This window comes from Varroa jacobsoni, unplaced genomic scaffold (assembly GCF_002532875.2).
Source record: "Varroa jacobsoni isolate VJ856 unplaced genomic scaffold, vjacob_1.0 scaffold_565, whole genome shotgun sequence".
In the NCBI taxonomy this organism is placed as follows: domain Eukaryota; kingdom Metazoa; phylum Arthropoda; class Arachnida; order Mesostigmata; family Varroidae; genus Varroa; species Varroa jacobsoni.
In genome coordinates, this window is record NW_019213467.1 from 216012 (window position 1) to 239886 (window position 23875).

Consider the following 23875-nt stretch of genomic DNA (forward strand, 5'->3'; position numbering starts at 1 on the left):
AACGTTCCCCTGATCAGACTCCAGCAGGCCCTTCCAACGCTGCGCTTGTCGACCACTACTCGGTTACAAACCAAATACATGTGTGTGATACAAAAAAGCCTGCCCAAACGCTTGCCTGAGTAGAACCCGTCTGTCGGATATGCCGATGCGAAATGAGTCTAGTCCCGATGATGTCAGAGATAACAATAACCAGGCGGCGACACTGCCGCCTGACATACCATACCTCAGCCTCCAATACCGCTTTCTAAAAGAGAATCCACTTGAGCCTTTCCAAGAAATTGGTAAAAGCCGCATATGGAAAGTAGGGCGCTTTGATTTAGCAGTGGTATCGGCTAATCAACATCTCCGTCAACTGACTTTCACGATAAAATAGCCAGTGAAGTTAGCTAGAGAGAACGGGTATAACCATTTGTCGAGAGGGCGCGTTGGTGTTGACAAGAGCGATGTAACAAGGCAAAGTTGGCAAATGAGGAGCATTTTGGGAAAATCTGTGAGAAAATAGATCTACAGAAAAGCATAGTGCTACATGAAGAGTTAGCCTACAGGGCGTAGAATCTCTTGTCTTCGATGGGAGAAATTCTAAAAGATACGATAGAAGGTCGATCGATACAAATCGATATTGAAGCACATCTGAAATCTAAGTTTTTTTTGCATGTTTATGCAATCTGAAAAATGAATTCTTCCAATGAACGCAAGTTTTACCTCAATTATAGGTCTCTTTATTCCACAGATTTATATGTACCATGAGCTGTTTAAGGTTCACATAAGAGAGCTAACATATTCAGGCTCACGACGAAAACATTCGTTGGCTGAAAATGTCTGTTGTAGTGCCTGAGTGTGTTTTGTAATCCGTCTGAGCAATCATAACCCCTTTGTTAGAAAATCCGTTACCGCCTATGTAACTTATGCAACCTTAGCTCGTACGTAACTTGACGAGTGCACAAGGACGCTGTTCGAATTCAAGGCGTGAGTGAGCGTTGCATTGTGCTGGAACGGTTGAATAGAATTTGCCAATCAATGCATTGGTTATAGCATTTGACAATGAGCTGAAGTGAGCCAAATACTACATGAATATGTTTGTTTCGTACCTTTACTATCTCGTAAAGTGGAAAAGATAGTGGGATCTTTTGAAGTGAATAAGGCAGCTCTGTGTGTAGAATACCGGTATAGTCTTGGTTATATAATTTCGAGGCTACAAGCAAAGGGTGAATGAAGTCGTAAAGGAAATCCGTAACGAAGCAATCATACGTCCCAGGCTCTCTGATCTGTTCACTCGACTATCTACCCAGGCTTCCTTAAGGACGAAACTTCGTTTAGGCTCTAGATTTCTTTTCCACTGAAAATGGTGTCTGTGGAGGTTGCGATGACTGCCATCAAAGATCGATGCGAATTTATGCATAGCAATCTATTGTGCAAAAGTTTTTGTGTGACATCTTCAAAAAGAAATTAAATTAGCAGATCGAATACTGCTACTGCTCAAATAACAGTAACTTCATTGCCGGACTATATATACGAGCTACGAGAAACGTTCATAAACAAGCTTTTCCTACTACATGATATGATGTGATGCTTTAGTGTTTACGCGTACACTCTATAGGAATTGTGGGGAAATCGACCGCCAACTATTTTCCCACAACCGGAAAACGCAGTGGGAAATTGTAGAAATTTTGTGGAACGTTCACGTTTTTCAGCGCGAGAAATCCGTGCAGAATATATATTTGAATTATTAACATAGCTAGTCGTCCCTATGAGCTATTTATACAGATTGTTTTGATTATTTCTGTTTCGTCGCAGATTCTACTGGGACTTGTGCATGCTGACGTTACTCGTGGCAAACCTGATCGTGCTTCCTGTGGCCATCTCGTTTTTTAACGACGATCTATCTGCGCGGTGGATAGCGTTCAACTGCTTATCGGACACAATCTTCCTCTTAGATATCGTTGTTAACTTCCGCACGGGCATCATGAATCAGGACAACTCGGAACAAGTAAGTGACGGAAACAAATTTCTTTACTTTTCCAAATCCTCTGCCATGTTCCCTTTTCAAAAATAAGTTAGCTAATGTTTATTTTCTTATACGTTTAGTCGTCACCGACCGCTTAGACGACAGCTAGCTACGCATTTCGATATCGTCCTTGGACGTGTTATACGCGCTTAGTAACTAGCTCGAACAAAGAATATAACAAATCGATGATTGAAACTGACTTCAGTCTTTGTGTTATTGCATGTACTTGAAGCAAGCCCGAGCAAAGATGTTGATTCTCTGTTGTTTACATTGAAGTGGATATGTCAACTAATAATAATAGTGACGGCTAAGAAAGAGCGATACGGAAATGGTCGATTAGAAACGCCACGGCGCTCTGCAAAAAGAAACAATACTTTCAACGATGTTTTGCTAATATACGAATTGTTGTATGTATGTACTAAAGACGATCACGGTACGGTGTTTGAATGTCGTTAAGGGCAAATATTTCGCTCGATTTTACAGTCTGTCCTGGCACACCTAAGAGGCATCTGCACACATCACGGCTAGACACCCGCTCACCTTCAATCCAACCGAATTTCTGAGTTGACCCTATGCGCCGAATCGACATTATATAGCGGTTACCTTATTGTATAAGGTTTTGTCCATATATTATGTCAGAGCGAAGCACCCGTGATGATAACAGCAATAAAGCTGTGTTCCGATTTCTTGAAAGTTTTGTTCCCTGCATACTAGCCGGGCACAGGACTATTGATCTGCGTTATGGGTTGAAGTGAACTTCTCGATTTTTGACGACTTTAAGCTCATCTATTTTATGGTGGGTCGATACACATTATCGAGGCGACCAAGTTGAGCTAGCTAATCGATCTTTGCGCTGCTTCCGCTCAGAACCTGAGAGCGTACATAAGAGAATGTCGTTATCCATATACGTACGATATTGTAAACTGGCATTTTAGACCCGGAATAATATAGGGCATGCACTTACTGGCATATGCTGATTATGTTGTCTACGATACTAGAGCGCATGCTGTTGTTAGAGTTATATCATACAAATAAAAAGAAAAAAACACCAAAAATTAGAATTGTCGAAAGGAACCGCCTTTTGAATAATATCACCGTCATACCTTTAAGCCTTAGTTCAAATAACATCAAAGGTTAACGGACTTTTTACAGAGCATGGAGAGTGATTAAAATTAAACCTACGAACACCTGTTTCTGCCATATTCGACCGATCGTTGAAAACAATTATTGTTCTCCGTAAATAAACAAGGATTTTCAACGGCTTAAAGTTAAATAGCCATATGGTAGCATTTCAATATATGAACTAGTACAAAACACTTGAAAACAATTCAATTGATCGGTACTGGCAGATCCAGTGATTAACACTGAATCGTGTGTTCACCGTGCATGGAGCACGCCAAGCACGCGCTGCTCCCGTAGCTTCTTACATCTTCATCCTCTATCCCTACTTCATCTAAATTAGTTTTAGGTATTTTTGCAGGTAAATAGGTTGATTACGTGGAATCCTACGCTAGGGCATATCGGTAGAGGCAAACTATCAGGTCATGTTGTATCAACATTGTCCCCTTATCGCTATTTTGTTGAAACAAGTCTATAAATGACAGTACAGAAGTGATAACTTAACTACTTAGTGATCGATTAATGACACCGCGCGTCTTGTACCAGGTGATTCTCGAACCGAAGGAGATCGCACACCATTACATCCGGTCGTGGTTTTTCTTAGATCTGGTCTCCTCGATTCCTCTCGACTACATCTTTCTCATATTCATCCAGGACTACCAGGACGTTAACACCTATCTGCAGGCAGGGCGTGCGTTGAGAATACTCCGCTTTGCCAAAATGTTGAGCCTTCTTCGACTACTGCGCCTCTCCAGATTGGTCCGATATGTTAACCAGTGGGAGGAGGTTTGTCCAAAGTACACCGCTTAAGGTCATCCTTAATATATTTCGTATGCGATGGTAAAATTACAATAAAAGAAAAAAGCTAAATATGGTTCGGCCTGCTCTGGTTAGGATAATACCGCTTAATGCATGCGTGCTTTATTAATTATTCCAACAACTTCAAATTGTTACTGCAGCGTTTCAACAAATAAATAGAAGATGATTGATTTATTGTTCGAAATCACACAGTGGTAAAGTTCTGTGGTTTACGTATTCGGACGTACTTGAATATTCAGCTCAGCCCTTTCCAGCAGTGGCATTCTCGCAACATATATAGGTGTTTGTGTTGTTGGGCCTAGGTTCCCAAGAACGGGTTAACCTATTGCAAACGGTTACCATTAAAGAATATAGTAATCGAATATAGCTATAAAAGTGCGCCCTCACGTTTTCCCCTTTAGGTATACTTCCTCAACATGGCGTCAGTGTTCATGAAAATCATCAACCTCATCTGTATGATGCTATTAATCGGCCACTGGAGTGGGTGCCTTCAGTTCCTCGTACCGATGCTGCAAGGGTTCCCAAATAACTCTTGGGTCACAATCAACGACCTAGCCAAGAAAGATTGGTTTGAACAATACTCGTGGGCCCTATTTAAGGCCATGTCGCATATGCTGTGTATAGGTAAGTATAACTGATAAATAAGTAGTACTATACATCTTTGTGTTATAATGCTAAGTCATACCTATTATTTACTGCAAACAACAGGTCCTTTTCTAAAAGGACCGATTTTGCAGTTGCTTCCCTTTCAAAATTCAACTTGGCTAGTTAATGTAACTGAAAAATGCCGAGTATTTTGTGAATGATATGTACTACAAGTACGGAAAGCATGTACAACAATACGACACAATGACAAGCAGAAATTTATTTTATTACGATAACAGAGGATACGATATATACTAAGCATTGATATAAACAATGAATAATTTCGAGTCATAACTAAACTTTAGTAAGATATTATATCTTTTTAAGGTAAAAAATTGATATTTACGTTTGGCAGTTAGTTTATTTAATTTATGTAACAAAATATCCTAGCTCATTTGTACGTAATATAATAACTTTCCACAAACGTTAGACCTTGGACCAATACGTTTTTTCTTTGGACATGAGTTGCGGTGCTTACGTTATGAGACGCGCCCGCTTTGATGAACCTTCTAAGCTTTATATGGTGTCGTTAAATCTTTCATTGGCTCTCCGGAGGGCTGGCATACATGCCACGGATCGACTTATTCATCATATACGTATACATAAGCGTCATTCTCAATCGACGATGTCAACTCCCACTCCAACTTCTTTTATATGTCTCAATCGAATTAACTGCCGGCGCCATTTGGATTCGTCCTTAAATAAGCTTTAGTTGCCATACATTATATATATATATATATATATCTTAATAATTCATTTTTATGAGAAAGACAACACTATTGTCAAGAAGATTCCAGTTTACTAAGTAAACGGATTAATTATATTTGTTATGCAATTCTTATACACTGTCACTGGCATCTATACGGGTTCTATCAGCTAGATGGTTTAAACCGAACTTCCAAATGCTGTGCTTCAGCTCGACGGGCTCGCAAAGTCTTCGTAGTACGTGTCATGTGTCGGTCGAAAAGATGGCAATCTCTCCATTAAGAGAAAAGACCAAGCAGAATATGCTACATTCAGATCGGCAAGGACGGAGAAAATGCTTCTACTCGTATTCTCGGACTAAGGGCCAAGTTGACATAAAGTAAGCACCGTCATTTCGTGCAACGGACTAGAGCATCTTCTGTGACCGTGTAAAGTCCAAACTAATAAAATGGAATAAAAAGTAAATATACATATACATACCACCAATACGTGATAGCAGCCCGCGATGTACAGCCAATCTATACGAAACCGCAATATGCTTCAGCCCATCAACATATCTCGTGGGAAAGGATCCGAGGATGTGACTCTGTCTACCGTAGACTTAACGCAATCACGTTTATTCATTGTAACATAGCTAAGACGCTATTGATACTCTCACAGTTAGCCGCTATTTCAGCACAGTGGATCTGATCAACAAACAATAGCAGATTAGCGTACGTCTTCACGATTGAGGTACTTAGGTAAGGCATCTAGTAGTTTGAGCTCATGCTTTTTGGTCTCGTGAATGCACTCGCTTTTCTCAAAGCAAATTTAATTATAGTTTGATCTAGCGACTTCAACACTCATGTAACACACCGTAACGAGATGCCATTGGCCATCGACTTTGGCGAATTTCAATTGATAATCAAGAAATGGTCCTTTGCGATTCAAACAATAGTGTATTTCAACTACTAGACGGCTACAGCTTTTAGAGCTTCTCCAGACTCTGAGAAGATTCAGATAGTGCAAACCCTACCCACCGTAGCGATGATCAGGGAGCTTGTCAGGTCCTGCCTCCTACCGCCAAGATTAGGCGTGGATTAAAAATCCAATTTTTACCTTAGCGAGCACTAAACACTATATCATCAATCGATCTACCAGTGATTTCAATAGCATTTGGCCCGCTCGGTGTTATTTCCGCCAGAATTGGAGATAATAATGCAAACGGACGCCAGTGAAACAGAACTAAAGGCGATACAGATCGACATCACAAAAAGGAGCGCGGAATGTTGTAACGTATGCACGTAAGGGACACCATCAATGCTAACGAGAACTCCTTGTCACGACGGACCGCTAGTGATATACGGGAGGCTCGACCAAGCGACGGTGCGGAGAACACATTGAAAGGGCCCTCAATTGCTTACGATAATCTCAAGGCCCGATGGGGGAAGCTCATTTTTCAGTGTACGGGTTCAATGCTGGTATCACATGCTAGGTCAAGGGGGCAAGAACACTGCTCCTGATCCCCCTATCCCAGGTCGAAGAGACGATCACCCTTGCCACTCCTAGGCATAGCAGAGTTTCTCGGTCTCATGAAAAACGTTGAAACTTGTAAGAGCGTGTTTCTTATCTGAAGCTGAGGGGTGGTAGTTCTGTACGAGATTGGCCGACAGCACAACTGAAAGGGCGCGATATTTTTCATTCAGCACCGACTCCAAACCACCCTTTGGAGAAGGCTATCTGGACTTCATAGGTCCGTTGAGAGATGTAAAGTTCTTATGTTTAGATAATAAATGCTTTGTTTATCTCTCGTAAGTTTAGAAAGCGACATCTGGTGTTGTGCGCATACTTTCGAGTGCTTCTTCGGGGGCTTCGTAGGTGTCGTCTTGAACAACGCGACCTGTGTCATAGCGCGCGCAGTGACGGATTGCTCAGCTCGAAATGACGCCGGGACATTTGAACGTATTCGTTTGGTCGAAGAGTCGAGTAGTCTCACATATACTGTCTGTTAGCCAAGGGTGGAGGTTCGTTCCAGAAGGTGGTATAGGGACACTGAAGAGAGAAAAACAGAAGATGAAAGCACGGTTTGAATGGGGAAAACCCGTCGCGTAAAAGTTTGACGTCGACACGGGTGTGCTGCTAGGGGTACAGAGAATGACGTTAGGGTCTTTCAAAAAGTTCAATCGTTACTATTACGAGCTTTTCACTATCGTAGCAAAGTAACGCCACACAGCTATGAAACGGCTAAAACATAAGGATGTCAACTAATTTTTAATATACAAGAAAAATAGACGTTTGATTAGAATGATTCTCAGGTCATGCAGCTGAATATAAAATACTCGTAGCTGCTTTCGACGACCCAAATCAATGCGGTCCACATCGATATGTACGAAGAGACCAAGTAAATCGCGGTGAACCGGTTATCGTTTTGTGACTGACACCAACATATGAAGAAATACACGCAAATAGAAATAACATGAACATGATCATTTATATTGTCTTAAGAGCAGATTGTTGGTCACGCTGCTCAGTCGCTTTATTGTATTGGGAAGTGACATATTTCAAATAAGCATTTGGTGCGTCCTGAAACAGCCAGCAACGAGAGATTAGAACATTTTGAACTGTCTAAGTACATCTCTGTTTGTGGCTGTATTGATATACGTATTTTGGTCCCTGATACTAAAGACCACTCATTGACTTCTCAGTTTCTATTTAGTATATCGAAAGTGCTATCTATATACTTTCATCTAAAAGGCTCCGAGGATTTCACCTATGCACCCCCTTCGGACTTCCCATTCCATATTTTATTATAACGTTATTTACTGTCCTGTACCCTTTTAACAAATCTAAAGAAGACCAACAGCAGTTAGCTTTATCAGCAATGGAGCTGCTTTATCAGCAGCATTTCATGTCAAAGTGACCCTAACATGAATTTCACTTTCATCACCCCGCCTGCAGTCGTGTTGAACGCAATGACTATATAGAATAAAGCCCTCTCGTGTTTCCCAAGACACAGCGGTGCCATCAATAGCTTGCTCACCCGCTGTGTTCTATTTCCTCGCAAGCATTTAGCCATTTTTTGTTCTAACAGTCTGATATCTTACAGCTGGTAACTGTTCCATGTTGTTTCATGGGAGACAAATGGTTAAATACCGCTGCGAGAGAAGGACGCTTGACTTTGCGAGCGGGTGACTCTGTTCAACAGATAAATAAAAGAACTCTATTTAGATTGCATTGTCTTTCAATGCTTCTTGTCAGTGCGGCTCTCAGAAAGGCCGACGCGGGAAAGTAATGCAGAAACACTCAAAGCCCGAACCGTTCAGGTCAAGGAGGATGAATGCCTCTGCTGTTTTAATAAACGGAGCATTGAATAAATTGGCGGCTAGCATTGATTGGTATGGTTGATTTATACCATGACCTCTTCATAACAGCTGCATGGTGCATCGTATCAATTAAAGTCACTATAATCATTTCACTGGGATGTTAATATATAGGTAACGTTGTTAGTTTACTCAGGTTTAGACACGAACGCCGTTCCAGTTTTTTCAGAAACGACGGATTACCGATACATAGGGTGTTGTTCAGGCCAACAATATCGAAAAGACCAAATCTAAACGAGGCTTGATAACTGTACTCCTTATATTAATTATCGATGAATCGCTGCCTACTTTAGATCGAATCATCACTAGAATTAAATTTGCAAGGACAGCAAGAAAAACACTAACAGGCAAGGAGAACTGACAGGCATTCACAACTATAGATAGGTCTAATGGTCACATAGGTGCGATAGTTTATAGAAAATGATGTTATCGTTACGTTTTCTGTGACCTATCGTTCAGTTAGCGCCAATTTTGAAATGCGATTTTTGGCTTGGCCTTGTCCCTTTATGTTGTTAGGAACCCTTTGAAAAATTAAACATTGCCATTAGAAAAGACATTTCACAGCCGAATTAGACACACAAATCAGAAGGTATTCGACAATTTTCGGTAGGTCACACATGGCTATTATCAACAGTCCTTAGAGATCTCTGGACCACAGCATCATTCATTTTCGTAATAAATAAATTTTTGCACCATACAATCTTATATTCCGTTGTTATTATCGTTATTAAGAATATAAATCTCATGCCTAAATGATACATTAGCAAATAGTATAACTGTAAAATAACGAATGAGTAGATCCGCTAGTTATTATCCTAGATAAATAGCCGATTCGTTTCCAAATGAATTCGTAGGGATAGCGCAGCCAATTCAATGATGAAGGTTATTTAGAACTGAATGTTCCTAGCTACTGAAGATATATATTTCCTAACTTTTTATAGCACGTGTTAAAACGAGACTTGAACACCATAATTACAGTGATTTTGCTATTCCTGCATCTTCTTGACAGGGTATGGGCGCTTCCCGCCGCAGTCGGTAACCGACATGTGGCTTACCCTACTTTCAATGATCTCTGGCGCCACATGCTATGCCCTTTTTCTCGGCCACACTACCAACCTCATCCAATCGCTCGACTCCTCCAGGAGACATTACCGAGAGAAGTTAAAACAAGTTGAAGAGTACATGGCTTATAGGTAAGTTGGACTGCTCGACTGTTTCAAGCAGCTTTCATCACATGTGCTTTAGATGAATAGTATTTGAGAGCGCCTACATTTGCAGATAAACTCCGTTTGTCCTTTACAACCAGTGGCACTCACGCGACTATTGTCCACTTTAGTTGAAGGCGTACGTCTATGCAATCAATTTGTCCTTGTATCACCAGGCAGCAACCTAATGCTCGTTATAATGATCAGTAAGGCAGCTGAATTTGCTGAAGCTGAGATCGACGACAGAGACCCGGCATTGCACAGCTTCAGTGAATCGTAGTGCTTGCCGTTCTATGCTGGTACAAAAATGTGGTAACAAGTCTGCTGCTAGTTTCAAGTCTGGACAACTTCTATCGGTCTCGACGACAAGTAGAAATCGAACGATAGTCCTAATCACGCATGGACCGTTCGTGTCTGATGGTAGTGTTACCTTTACATATATATTTATATTTGCTGGCTGGCGTTGACAAAATTCTTCATAGAAGAAACATGCGATTAAATGCAAACTTTATTGCCTGACAGAATTACTAGTTACTGGTTATTCTGATATAATTGTGTGAACGTAAACTAGATCAATTAGGTAACGACGCTATAACCACACACGCTCCGGTGGCGACCCTGTTTCTCTATCCTTAAAAGAATATCGACGTTTTCACGCAAAACATGACACAACAATAGTACGCTAGCTATTTGTTGGCGGCGTCTTTTCATGCCTCGTATCTCTCAATGCGTATGTTTATAGAAAACTTCCAAGGGACCTTCGTCAACGCATCGCAGATTACTTCGAGCACCGATACCAGGGCAAATTTTTCAACGAAGACGATATTTTGAACGAGCTCTCTGAGCGGCTGCATGAAGACGTAGTTAACTACAACTGTCGCTCTCTGGTCGCATCCGTGCCGTTCTTCGCGAATGCCGATCCCGATTTCGTCTCCGATGTTGTGACGAAACTCAAGTATGAAGTGTACCAGCCTGGAGACCTCATAATAAAAGGTACCGTAATCATCCTTCTCATTATCTCGTACGCGGCAGGTGGATGTTTGTCTCAAAATTTTGCATGCCATATAAATACGATCATGGAATCAAAATACTTGTAGAAAATACGATACATGTACATATACAGTTAAATATTTGGGTAGTATTTGAGTACGCAGTGGCATATGCGAGAAGTCTGATTGCGCAAGTATAAGCGCAGAGCATTGTATTGTAAGGCCAAGGTTATCGATTTACAAAGATAAAACAACAAGCCGCCGAAGTTTCTCTTTACTATAATAGAAGATCCAAGGGATGTAAAACGCTGCATTTTCGAAGTCCTCCAATCCGATTCTGGACTCTCTATTTGCGTCGTAAATTTCGTAAGTTTTAATAATATGCTAGAGGAATACAGTGCTAGGATACATTTTGAAATTAAAGAACAATGAAAATAATAACTTAAAACATTAAAACTTCAAAGTTTTTCACAATAGAAACCAGAAACTAAAAATTTAAGGGAATATAATGTAGAAATGTACGAAACTTTCATTACGGCCTTCATTTCGGCAGAGACGAAGCGCTCTTTACCTTTTTTTAGCTTGTAATCACTTATTGGGCGCAATTACGATCCTTGCTCTCTAAACTCAACACGTTTCCTACGAATAATCGTTAAGCATATATATATATATATATATATATATATATATATGTCTGTGCGCAAGCCTGAGAGATGAAGTAACAATGTGGAACGTCGGCCTTTTCTTGCAAACAAGCCTTTTGAATCTTACGTGCTAGAGAAGGGCCAGCAGCCAGGCCAAGTTGTGCTCTGTCGAAGTGAAAGTAACTTTGTAGAGTCTACGTGTTGAGAGGCCAATCATTTTCTCTGAGATTCCGTCATCGATAGACTTGAAAGGACACTTGACGAGCAAAGCCTGTGAGGCCTGCGGCTTTTTTGCACAGCCGCCTGACAATGTGTCTTTCGTTCATTGGAGCGGCAGCGTCTTCCACTTCTCGATTGCACCCACTGAAGTTGACTGCTGAATTGACAAAGAACATATATCGGCCACCTGTTTTTTCTTTTAAAAAAATAACGCCTTTTTTCCTCATTTCGCTTCATACAGCCATATATACCTTTAAGTGAACACGAAATAACTGGGTGAACTGCGTTTTTTCTACTCCTTCTTTCTATTTTTATCCTGTATGCATGCGGACGGACAGACACCACGTTAACATTCGTGCTTTTCATTGCTGCTGCTGCTGCTGCTGTTTTGTCCCTTTGTCGTTACCTCTGTCTGTGCGGATTCGTTTTTGGTGTTTGTATCTGGATGGTGACATTTTCAGAGGGTACCATCGGTACAAAAATGTACTTTATCCAGGAGGGCATCGTCGATATCGTGACGGCGGGCGGGGAAGTTGCGACCAGCTTAAGTGACGGTTCATATTTTGGCGAGATCTGTCTCTTGACTAACGCGCGACGAGTGGCGTCCGTTCGGGCCGAGACTTATTGCAATTTGTTCTCTTTGTCTGTTGAGCATTTCAATACGGTACTTGATCAGTACCCGCTTGTCAGGCGGACCATGGAGTCCATCGCTGCCGAACGACTCAACAAGATCGGCATCGACCCCAGTATCGTTGTCAGTCAACACTCCGACGGGGACTTGCTCAAGGTAAGGCAAGAGTATTACACAGCCTGGTTTGCTACTTCGTTCACCTTCTTTATTCTTTACACGTCTCTGATTAACCCTTTCACGTTAACACTCGTCGGCGAGACACGGGTCGTTCTTATCGTTTACATGCATACCGTGCATATAAACCCTATGTGAATCTGGCTATTTTTATGCATTTTCGTATCGTACGTAACGTACCATCGACACAAACGTCAACACACAACAAAAGATTAATCTTTATACTGTACTATGCTTATACTGTATCAACTATCTCACCGATTTAGGCTGACTTGGCCATCAAACCAAAGCTTCATTGTGATTTGTATTCGTTTTCCGCCAACATCTCGTTATCCGAAACGTTCTTCGATTTTGATCATAAAATGCCGGAAACATTGCACACTAACAATTCACCTGCCTGTTTAACTTCAATTTATGTGTACGCCGGCCAGGATTATCCAGTTGGTAAGAAACTTCTGACGAGCAGTAATATAGTACTTATCGAGATTCTATGAGCATCTATTGTCTTCGTGACGCAAAGTTAGTTGTAGTGGCTTTATTTTAGACCAGTTTCTGCCCTTGTCACCGCTGTATTGCACAGAAACCGACAAAGGAGTGTCCAGTCAGCGAACTGTCAAGCTGACACTATATATATACAATATATACAATATATATATATATGTATATATGGCGACTATTTTGTAAAATGCCAAATTAAGCTTCTAATCAATGTCGTTATGAAATTAGCAGGTTTTGTTTTCAAAACTATATCAACTTAAACCAGTAATGCAAATTACAAAAGCTAAAAAAGCGAGTGTCCTATTCTAGGAATAATATTGCCTACGTACATAGTCATTCATACAGAATGTGCTTTAACTAGCCTATACTCTGTGCGTTAAGTGCCTATCGTCAAATATATACACGTACAAATGTACGTTTACGGCTTACTTTTTGGTAGATGGGCATACTAACAAGTCAAAAAAGCAGCGCGACAATGGGTATGTCTTACGAAATGCAGGTTGCTTGAGGATAACGATATTTTTGGTTTTAGCAGATAGTGCATATGATGATAAAAAATAACCATATCTAACAAGATTACCTATATTAAAATATAAATGTAAATGGTTTATCTGGTTCGGAAAATCGCTTACCACGAAGCAAGGCATTTCAGACCTCTATCTGCGTGAGTCTGCTAGCAGATACTTACACAAGAGATTATCGTAGTCTGCTCGTCTGTGGAGCTCTCTTTTCATCATTAAAATGGAAATGATCTTGTTTCCGAAGGCCACTTGAATTCCAGTTTTTAGAAAGTTTTAGTTGAAGTATTCAGGCAATATAGAATGCTTTGGGGAGGGGGAAAGGGGTATTCCTCTGTTGGCCTCTCAGTGCCATGGCCAAAAGTTTTTCGCGACCTAATGATACTAGAGGATGCAGACAAAGCTACGAGAATGCATCTAGTAAGAAACGCTGTGTTCCAGGTTTCCGTATAGCAGCTTTGCAGTTCCTTGCTTGTGTTCCTCTATTTTTCTTTGCTTTATCTTTTTTGCTCTATATATTTTTATTAGTGACATTAAAATACGTATCGACAATGAACAAAGGAGGCACCAACTTACTCTGTTGTTTACGCATCTAAGATAATTGCGAAGTGAAAAAATGCAGAGGAATATAAATAAGTAAAGACGTGTGTCCAAGTTTTCCACGAAACAAAATGGCGTACGGCAAGATGCTATGCTGCTGCGCCCACTTCAACTGCCACGGAAAAAAACGAATATTTTTTACGTGTGTATATCTATGTATTGTGCGTATTGTTGTGTATCTCGTGTCCGTTCTAGCGCCGGGTGCCGCATCTGGCGCGGCTAAACGGTTGTTGGAAGCTGGCCGAAAAGGTCAAGTCTTTCGACGAGTCCCCGCCTTCACCCCAGTCGCCGGTCGCTTAGCGTATTCAGATAAAATTTAGCCAGCTGATTGAGACAATAACGACAACAAGAGTAAGAACTGCAAGAATGACGACATATTCACCCTCGAAATGAAAGTTATGCATTCTGATATTCGCGAAAGACGACCAGACAATGACGATGCTGGTGAAACGGTACGCTTCACCAAGTCGATGATCTAGCACTTCATCAATATTCGAAACCCGCACTATTGCCACCGACGGCTTACCACGCCCCAAAATTTCCACGCCCACAACGATGTGGAATGACGATGAATTGGCAAGCGGGGCTCTCCGAAAAAGCGACGACTACATCAACAAGCGTCTCTGGTAGGACGAAAAGCCAGGGGTTGCTTTAATCAATTGTACAATGTGGTAAAACAACGACTAGCACCTTCTCATTGGCTGACATTGTGTGTCGAATCAACGAGTGCCCTGATACACCGTTAGAGCATTCAGGAGCAGTCTCATGACACATTAAGGACTGCCGGGTCCATACACGTTGAAATCGAGCTTCAACCACCACTAATAGATCGACTAACAACCTACCAAATATAAGCGTCACCATAAAGACTATTCTAATTCGTCCGTTCTCCATCTAACGTGTCTCCACTACGTTACTGCGTTCGTTGCCCTCTAACGCTGCTACCCTCCTGTTCTGCTAACGGTCAGTCAAAAACTCAAGTCGCTCCTAATCAAAGCCTTCTTTCAAACGGCGCTGAATTTATCAAATGCTTTGGTTTTTAATTCAATACTTTAATAGTCGAAATTATTATCACGGTTGTTATTGTTGCTTAATCCGGTTGGTCGATGTCACTTGAGTTTCTAATCAGTTTCTGTTCTTAGTCTATAATTTCACCCAAATCACCTTGGTAGCTCTCCTTCGTCCTGGCTGTCTGGCAATTACATCCGTTGTCCTTCTGCTTATTCTATAGGTTCTATCTTCACCAATGAGTCTATATGGCAGCCATCTATAGTCACCGTTGCTTGTCGTTTGTGCGTGAAGCAATATAGACGCGTGCTGTCCAAATTTGAACGATACCTCATATTTACCGCGAAGATGTCTAACGTATTTAATTTGGATATTTGCTCATTAAATGTTTGTTCTTTATGCAAATATTGGCACGTTTTGTCAAATTTTCAGTAGCGATTTTTTTTCTTGTGACTTTTCTCGTTGCCCTTCTCAGAACGATCAATAACTGTATCGGTTAGGCACCTTTTAAGTTCGTTCTCCCATGTTTGCGCCTCGTGACTCAATAGGCTACCCTATTCAACGAGCTCTCTGAGAACGTGTTCGTTAATACAGGTATGTTAATTTAGGTTATGTTTATCTGTATAGATTGAGCCAAAAAAAAACTTCTACGTCTTCCCTTTTTCAACCACATATCTATACTTAGTTTCATTACACCGAGTTCATCCAAGACGTCCGGATCTTGTACTCGATATCCACGGTATATCTGCCACACTACTGCTCATTTTATATATATATATATATATATATATACTACATTTATCAACTTTCATCGAACCACTGGTCTGGCTGTTCCGTTTTTCGTCACGCACAGTCGGGTCACGCAATGCGCTCCATCCAGTTGTAACAACGCACGCCAGACGCAATTGCCACTATCACAACCAAAACGAACAAGATCCAAGCCGACCGGAAGCCTTCCCCGCGCGTAGCGGCCTATTTACGTCCAACAGAGACTTGCGCAGCGATTAACCCATTGGTGTGAATGAAAAAATTAGTCATTGATTGCTGGGAGCATCACCATTAATAGAAACGCGAAAACCTTGGGTACGCGCGCGGTAACCCAGTAGTGCTTTGCGCCTCGCGTCGTATTCAGTTGTTTCTTCGTACACCGCCGCCCCTCTATATAGCCACTGTATAATTCCTTCTCTACTTTGTCTATCTGACTCCTTGCTTATCTGCGATTCGTTCTGCTGTTTGCTAGCGATGCACTGTGGGGGGACGCAGATAGAATCGTGTCGCGTGCATTGGTATATACCACTTTTCAGTTTCAGTCATCGCAACTGCAGTAGAAACAGCAGAATCTGAGTGGGCATTTTCCCATTTGCCCGTTCCACTGGAGTGACCTTCGATCAGCTGCATCGCCAACACGACCAACGAATAAGATCGAATAAGAAAACGTCAGTTTGGAAGTTGTAGAGTATTGTTCTTAGATTTACTTTTTTTAACTCGCTTTCTTTTCTCCCTCCTGCCTAGCCCTGCCATTCCGTTCAGGCTCAACTCTTCTACAGTTCCATATATGAATGCTGTCAATTGGATAGAGTCGGCATATGTAGACTGAATGGACAATGTAGCCTATGGTCATCATGGAGAATAGTGATGTTGCTAAACTATTTGTCATGTTTATGAATACATTTAGGCATCGAATGTTAATACCACAGCACTTGTAGTCTGAACAAGTTACGCTCGTACCACTAGAAAATCTTTTTCCTTGTCACAAATACTCTTTTGACAGCTATGGCATCATCCACCCTTCTGTCTTTCACGAATACTTACTTATAGAGACAGTCGCACCGGCTTAATTAGGCCTAGATCTGTTCTAGCTCAGCACCGCAGCGATCCGCTGTTGCGGGCGTATCGTACGTTCGCGACCGAGAACAACCTGCAAACTATAGTTACTGCCAATTTCTACCTTTACTTGTACTAGCATTACTATTATCGTTATAACGCCGCTCGGACACCTTTTATCCTGCTCTCGCCACAGATTTTGTACTGTTATGCAAATGTCGTCTGAGATCAGAGTGTGGTAGCTGTTTAGGCTTTGGCAAGGTTTACCGCCCACATGTGTTTCGGTGGCAATAAAACTAGAGTGATGATTATGATGGCGATGTTGATGATAGTGGTCGAATTAACGCCCAATAGGTCTGTGACACTTGAACTATGACCTTGCCTTTCCATTTTCCTCGGTGCCGCTATCCTGGGCCTGCCTTTTCCTTTCACTATATATCTATAGCCTTTATGAGTTGCTTATTTCCCTCCTATATTTTTTTCTGATTTTTATCAGACTTTCCAGATTTTCCAAGGGGACAAAGTACTGCAGCTGCTACCACTAGTGTAGCCTAACTCGATCTATTCTAGTTACGTAGTTACCTTGTGCAGCTCGATTGGTGGATCGTTTGCCTGTTCATTGGTTCATTTTGAACAACCCGACTGTTCTGAGATTGATTTGATCTAATCTAGCCCTATTGATTCGATCACCACCACTGCGGTGTTTTGCCTTCTAGCATTAACTTTCGCCCTTGTTCGTTTCGTGCGCTCACAGGTCGACATGAGCACAGTAGAGGTGCTACTTTCGCATGACAACGCGCTCATCAATAAGGACGATTCCGATGACGAGCGGGGAGACGGATTCCTCAAGACGGGAAGCCGCTATGGAGGCTTGCCTCGGCCGCGCTCCGAATGCTGTTTCCCGCGCATGGAAATCCTGGCTTCCTCACCTGAGCCCGGCAAGCCCGCGGTGCTCAGTCCTTCACAGACGATGTCGTCGCTACATCGAGCGTCAATCGTATCCACACTGGCGCCCTTCAATCCGCCGTGCCCATCTGTTTCAGCGGCAGGCCTCACACTTTCCGTGACGCCGGCCACTCCAGCTACGCCTGTGGCGCCGCCTGTTCCCAAGGTGATGCCATCGGGTTCGGCCTCCTCTGGTCATAGTTTAAGTCAGGGCTCCACACCTGTGCCCCCCCATTCGGGCCCGTCGGGAACTTTCCTTGGGTCGGGTCCGCTAAAGGCCCCTGCAATCTTAGCAACTACAGCAACAGTGGTAGCAGCAGCAGCCAGTCAAGGCCAAACCGGTCCAATTAATCGGGCCGGTAGTGGCAATGATAAAAACCGAAATGCGCCCAGCACAAGGAGCTGCGCATCCACAACAGCAGCAACTACAATGACGAGTAGTTCTATCAGTAGTGGTAAAGCTAACATTAGCGCTGGCAGCAATACGAGTTGCAGCGGTAACACGACCATGTTGCCAAGAAGCAGTGTGAAGGCTTTCACTGCTGGTTCGACGACGTCGTCCAACGGAGCCAACGTCGAAAAGGACACAAGTAACGTAAGGACGGTGCTGTCCTCGCAGACTGTAGCAGGAGGAGGCGTAGGTGGCCAGGTTTCCAATAGCAGGGATTGGCAATCTCAGCCGAGCAATCAGCTAGCCGCCGGCACAACATCGTTCATTAGTCCGAAGGACGCTGGCGTCAGTAAGGACGTCACTTTTTCGAAGTCAGAAAAAAAACCGACTGTAGCAATCGATCGTGTCGGCGGCAGTGGGAGCGGCAGTAAACCAGACGTAGCAAGTAGCAACTGTAAGATTAGTAAAGATACCGTTAACAGCAGTACTAGCAGGTTAATCGGCGGCGGAGTAGTCGCACATGGACTTGCAAGTAAGGATGCTGTTACTGGAAAGGACATCATCGGCCACCAGCATAGGGACGCTGTTGTCGGTGGCGACACCGTTGGTAGCAGCAGCAAGCCAACGCCGCAGGGCGCCGTCTCTACCACCGATAGCAGCAGTAGCAGCGCGAAGTCGACTTTGCCGCGTTCTATAACTGCCGGAACCAGCCCATCGACGAAGACTATTCAGCCAACGCATTCGTCATCAACATCGGCATCGGAATGCGCGACCATACTGCCCACGGTCATAAACACGTTGGACCTTCCTGCTAGCGGCAGGACAAAGGACGTCGCGAATAAAAGCAAGGAATCCAACGTGTCGACTGGGGCCGCTTCCGCGCCCGGTTGTAGGTCAAATAGAGAGTCCAGTAGCAGTAGTTACAGCAGTAGCGGCAGTATAAGCAAGAAATAATGGGAGAGGTAAACGCTATAATAGTAACAATAAAGTACAGATACGAGGCGTGTGTATGCGTCGTTTTCGATCGTCATGTGTCAAGAGCAAGGCTTACTTTAATACTAATAATACACGAATTATAACTAAAACGCAAATAGAGTGAACGGGTAAACAAAATCAGAGCGAGGAGAACAAGATCAAGGACGGTTTTACTCCCCGCAACAGCATCCGTTCATACGGCCAAGTTACATAGTGGCCGCTTGCAAAAATAACACCAGCAAAAAATAGAAATCAAGCAATACACTATGTTACAGTTCGCTATAACATTTATACTCCGGTGAAGCACGGTGCCATTGGAAATTTTAGCGTCGTCCAATTGATCACAAACCAAAAAAAAAGGTACACTGATGACGCAGACAGCAATCTAAAATTGAAACGATACGAACTGTTCAATGAAGTGTCCTCGATACAGGTACATAGGAGCAAACGATTGCACCTACATGACAATGATGATGACACCGCAGGGGGGCACAGCCTAGAGTTCGGGGAGACAGGAAAGAGGTGGCGTTCAATCAGCCCTCGTACTTAATCTCGGAACATTTATACAAGACCCGTCCCGCGGTTAATAATATCATTATTTTATTAAGACAAATATTAATGGTAATGAGAATATATGGTATCATTGTTATTACTGGTGTCATAATGACTATTATACACAGAGCATATGGAACGCGCAGCGACTTCATCAGAGACGATCTTCCGGACGTAGAGAAACAACGACGATGATGAGCAAAAGATTCAGTAGACGAGCTCATTGAACAAGTCTATATTATTTACTCGCAGTCACATTGTTAAGAATTCATAGTACGAGTAATAAGAATAGGGACAGCAACAATGCTATTGCTACTATTATTGTTGTTGTTGTTGTTGCTGCTACAATAATTTAGGAAATGTAAAAGCAACCATCCTGTAGATATTATATCATTAATATACACACAGTAGAAGCTGATGCTTTTTTGTCTTCTTACACAAATGTCAGCATATAATGGATGCGTGACGCGTTAACTCAATGATGGATCGATGCCATTCCCTCCTCTCTACAGATTTTCATCGTTTCAGAATAATATTTCCAAATGGATAAAATATAACCCCAGCCCAAAAACATAAGTTTGCTAACATGCCAATTCGTATACAAATAGACGCTGTGTCGAAATCAGCCAGCAGACACACGTATGCACTTACAGGCTTACTAAGCTTACAATAACGGGGTGAATGTAAGGTTTTTGAAAAACATAGGATAACGATGGGCCTAGATGAATAGGCCGATTGCGTAGTTTTCTCGTTCATTATAAGCCCATTCTCAGTTGAACATTTCCGTCTGTGCCTATTGGGCCTCAACCCAAAAGACCTCGCCTCTTTAATCAATAAGGAAAAAGCATTATAAATATCTACCACGACGACACGTTCGAGATTAACAGGGACTTGCTAAAATTTACGAATAAATCATCGTAATAATAATTATAAAATCGTACCCGTAAAATTCGAATGGGACGAAATTTATTTTGTTTGTATAAATTTACTAGCAGCGGACGAGTATTTTTTCAGCTGTTTGTTGGCTAAGGACAAAACTGCTAAATCGGTTAGACATATGGCGTATCTAAAATCGATTCGAATATAGTCGGGCAATATTTCTATTGCTATGGAAACAAAAGAGCTAGACGTCCACTCTCACTATGTTGAAACCGTTAGCTAGATCCAATAACATGAATTACAATGTAAGATTGAAGTGCGACCGTTAGTTAATCATAATTATTAGTCCTACTAGAACATTTTTCTAATCTTCTAGGCTTTTCTACATAAAGCCGTCAAGTAATTTTTTCTCTAGGAAAATTATGCATCGATATGTTACTGTGTGAGCGAACACTATGCTTGATCCTCAGCCGATTCACTGCAGCGGTTTCAAGAAACTCAAAGCGGACTCGCCCCTAATGGCAAAAAATAGAACACGGAAAATTATTAACACACTAACAACCAGGGGATAATTTAATTAACATACGTAATAATTACCAAAATTTTCGTGATCACAATATCAAGTAGCTTAAGTAAATATGGCTTTAAGGCGTATAGGGTATCTGGATTCACATTTAACTCTGGATAGCTATATAGCAGATACTACATTTACGGTAGGAACACGGCTGTACTTGACACAACGCTCGGTTATCGTTACATATATTATATATATGGCTTCTGCAGCCCTTAGAGGACAAAATGGCAATGATATATCGTTGTGACGAATAACAGAGACACACAGAAAATCTATTTTCTATTACCAAATTCTATTCGCTTGTAGCAGCTTGCATAGTTGATTGTGTTCTGAAAAGTAAACGAGACGTGACTTGAATTTCAGTTCGATACAAATTGCTGCAAAGAGAAAGCTGTGTGAAAAAAAGGCCTTGACCTCTACAGCGGAGGTACTACTGGGTCCTTACCTAGCCTTACCTAGAGTTTCGTTGGTAACTACCTAAAAACTACTTGAATAGTCGTGATAATTGGTGAGACACTCGAACAAGCACATCGAACAATAGATTAGTAACGAACAACGATAAGACTAACACAAACTACCACAACGAAAGATTCACACCCGTTTATGTTTACTGCTACATCGATTTAGAAAATAATCAACGCAGCGAAATTATCGGATCGAACATTTTCCAGAAAGTCATCGATGGTAGAATCGCTGCAGAAGTAAAGTCGATGCCGAATAGTATTCGTATTCCCCTAAGCGTTTCAATTGAAAAGACCGTGAGAAGCCCGAGCGTCTCATTTCAATATGAATCTAATTAGAATATGACACGAGAGAAAAGTGATCAAATGAACGAATCTACGAACACCGCCGTAAAGCGAATAAGCATCCTAAAACCATCAACTACTATTATCATAGGTATGCAGAAACGCATCTATTATACATACGTGAATGTTTATGTGAAACGTAAAGAGTTATCATTAATTAAAAAATAATGACGATTATTACTCATACCGAGAACAGTCGATAGACCATTATTAAGAAGAACTCTAGCGCAAGCTGCGACTGAACATTATAACAACGTTTACAGGGCGAGGCTAGACCAATAATTTTGATGACGAACTTCCGACTGACGACGACGGCGACAACAGCGACAATAACAATAACAACAGCAGCTGTAGCAGCAGCTAATGGCCACCAACAGGATAAACGTTATCTGAGCGGGAGAGAGAGAAAAAAAAGCAGACGAAACAAACCAATCTTATTTTAAGATTTTCCATGTCGGGACTTCCCTCAGCGTCTGTCTTCGTAAAAGTTCTATTGCGTCGATGATGCCGATCGAAAGATAGACACATTGATCAACAAGACAGATTGTTCATGTTACTATTACTAGAAAGTAAGTATTGTAATGTGCTTTCTCGCCGCACGTTCGGCGAACAGCTTCTCGCCAACGCTAAAATATTAACTGCTTAAGTATATGCGTGAACAAACGTTTAATGTACTGCCTTAACGCGTTGTTCCCAAAACTAACTGCGTGGGAACATATCGAGTGTACCGATAGTGTTGATTTTTTGCCTAAATTTTGGATATTCATTGGTTACCGTCTCGCACGAATGGTGAAAACTGCATTATATGTGGCAGCTGCGTCCAGCGTGACGGACGTACGTGGCGGGAGAACGCTTGTAAATCATAAAAAAGTCTTCGATCAGCTCAGGCGCTGGTTGACCATAGACGTAAGTCTGTAGTTAGTCGACACAGTCGCCGTTATTGATGATCTTCACGTCGTCGAGTACGTCGGTGCACGCTGTTTTTTTTTACAAAATCATCCCAGATTCAATCAGGACAAACGCAAAGCATCAACGTGGCGAGGCTGACGTTGACCAGCTTTGGTTGAGTCAGGATGGAACTATGGGAGGCAATAACTAATCATGGATACGCTATTGCAGGTGGACAAACATAGGGGAAGAAGCTAAAAGGGGAAAATCTAGATGTACAATTATAGACAACGACATTACTCGAGACGGTGAGACAACAACTACAATAATAATAAAAGACAAGCAAAAGATGGCAATCTTTGATATCTCAGCACACGTTTAGACGCTGTGTGGAGGTCCCCATAAGCGACCCCTGATGTCATTTGGAACCCTTGTACGTTAACTAACTGATTTTGTAAATGCGTTTACTTGTCATATATTGATATACATTGATATATGATAATATTTGTTATGCATCTAATGATATTATATAGAGATGAGGATGATGGTTATACTGATGCTCGATGATCGTAATCATTTAGTAGCGTTAATGAAAATGACGCAAAAGGCCAAAATCTGACGAGAACAATACGCGAGGCAAAGCGGAGGCAGAACAAAGGAAAAAACCTGCGAGCCGATTATCCTAGCAAGGTCTGCATAAAGTAAAATAACTAACACCATCAACTAGCAGCAACAGCTACATGAACGATTTCACTAACATTAATTACACGATCAATCCAACAGGTTAGAAAGCGCTCTCTCTCTTCATATATATATATATATATATATATATATATATATATATATGTAGAAGTAACATTATTATATTATATAATAAAACTAAACAATGGTATATAGCATAAT

General features: G+C 41.8%; 2 protein-coding genes and 2 long non-coding RNA genes across 18 annotated transcripts in view; 2 read left to right on the forward strand and 2 right to left on the reverse strand.

Annotated features, from left to right (window-relative positions):
- The window catches only part of Ih (hyperpolarization activated cyclic nucleotide gated potassium channel Ih), an 83460-nt gene extending 63935 nt beyond the window's left edge, over nt 1–19525 (forward strand). Inside the window, exons 4-10 of the mRNA XM_022835086.2 lie at nt 1795–1987; nt 3671–3910; nt 4345–4567; nt 9662–9845; nt 10600–10850; nt 12171–12496; nt 17717–19525. Coding sequence (XP_022690821.2) covers nt 1795–1987; nt 3671–3910; nt 4345–4567; nt 9662–9845; nt 10600–10850; nt 12171–12496; nt 17717–19252 — 2953 coding nt within the window. The 3' untranslated portion in view covers nt 19253–19525. The remainder of the gene's footprint in view (nt 1–1794; nt 1988–3670; nt 3911–4344; nt 4568–9661; nt 9846–10599; nt 10851–12170; nt 12497–17716) is intronic.
- The window catches only part of LOC111261529 (uncharacterized), a 292892-nt gene that overhangs the window by 213259 nt on the left and 55758 nt on the right, over nt 1–23875 (reverse strand). The window lies entirely within an intron of this gene.
- On the reverse strand, nt 19857–22650 carry LOC147753318 (uncharacterized). The gene is made up of 3 exons (XR_015311581.1): nt 22272–22650; nt 21565–21607; nt 19857–21219 (listed from the first exon to the last, which is right to left on the reverse strand). It is a non-coding gene; the product is annotated as an uncharacterized LOC147753318 (long non-coding RNA).
- LOC111261534 (uncharacterized) overlaps nt 22527–23875 on the forward strand; it is a 4420-nt gene continuing 3071 nt past the window's right edge. The window contains exons 1-3 of one of the 6 annotated variants that reach the window (XR_002681076.2): nt 22527–22653; nt 23204–23405; nt 23554–23662. This is a non-coding gene — a long non-coding RNA (uncharacterized LOC111261534). The other 5 variants (XR_002681074.2, XR_002681077.2, XR_002681080.2 and 2 more) reach the window with 5 other exon arrangements.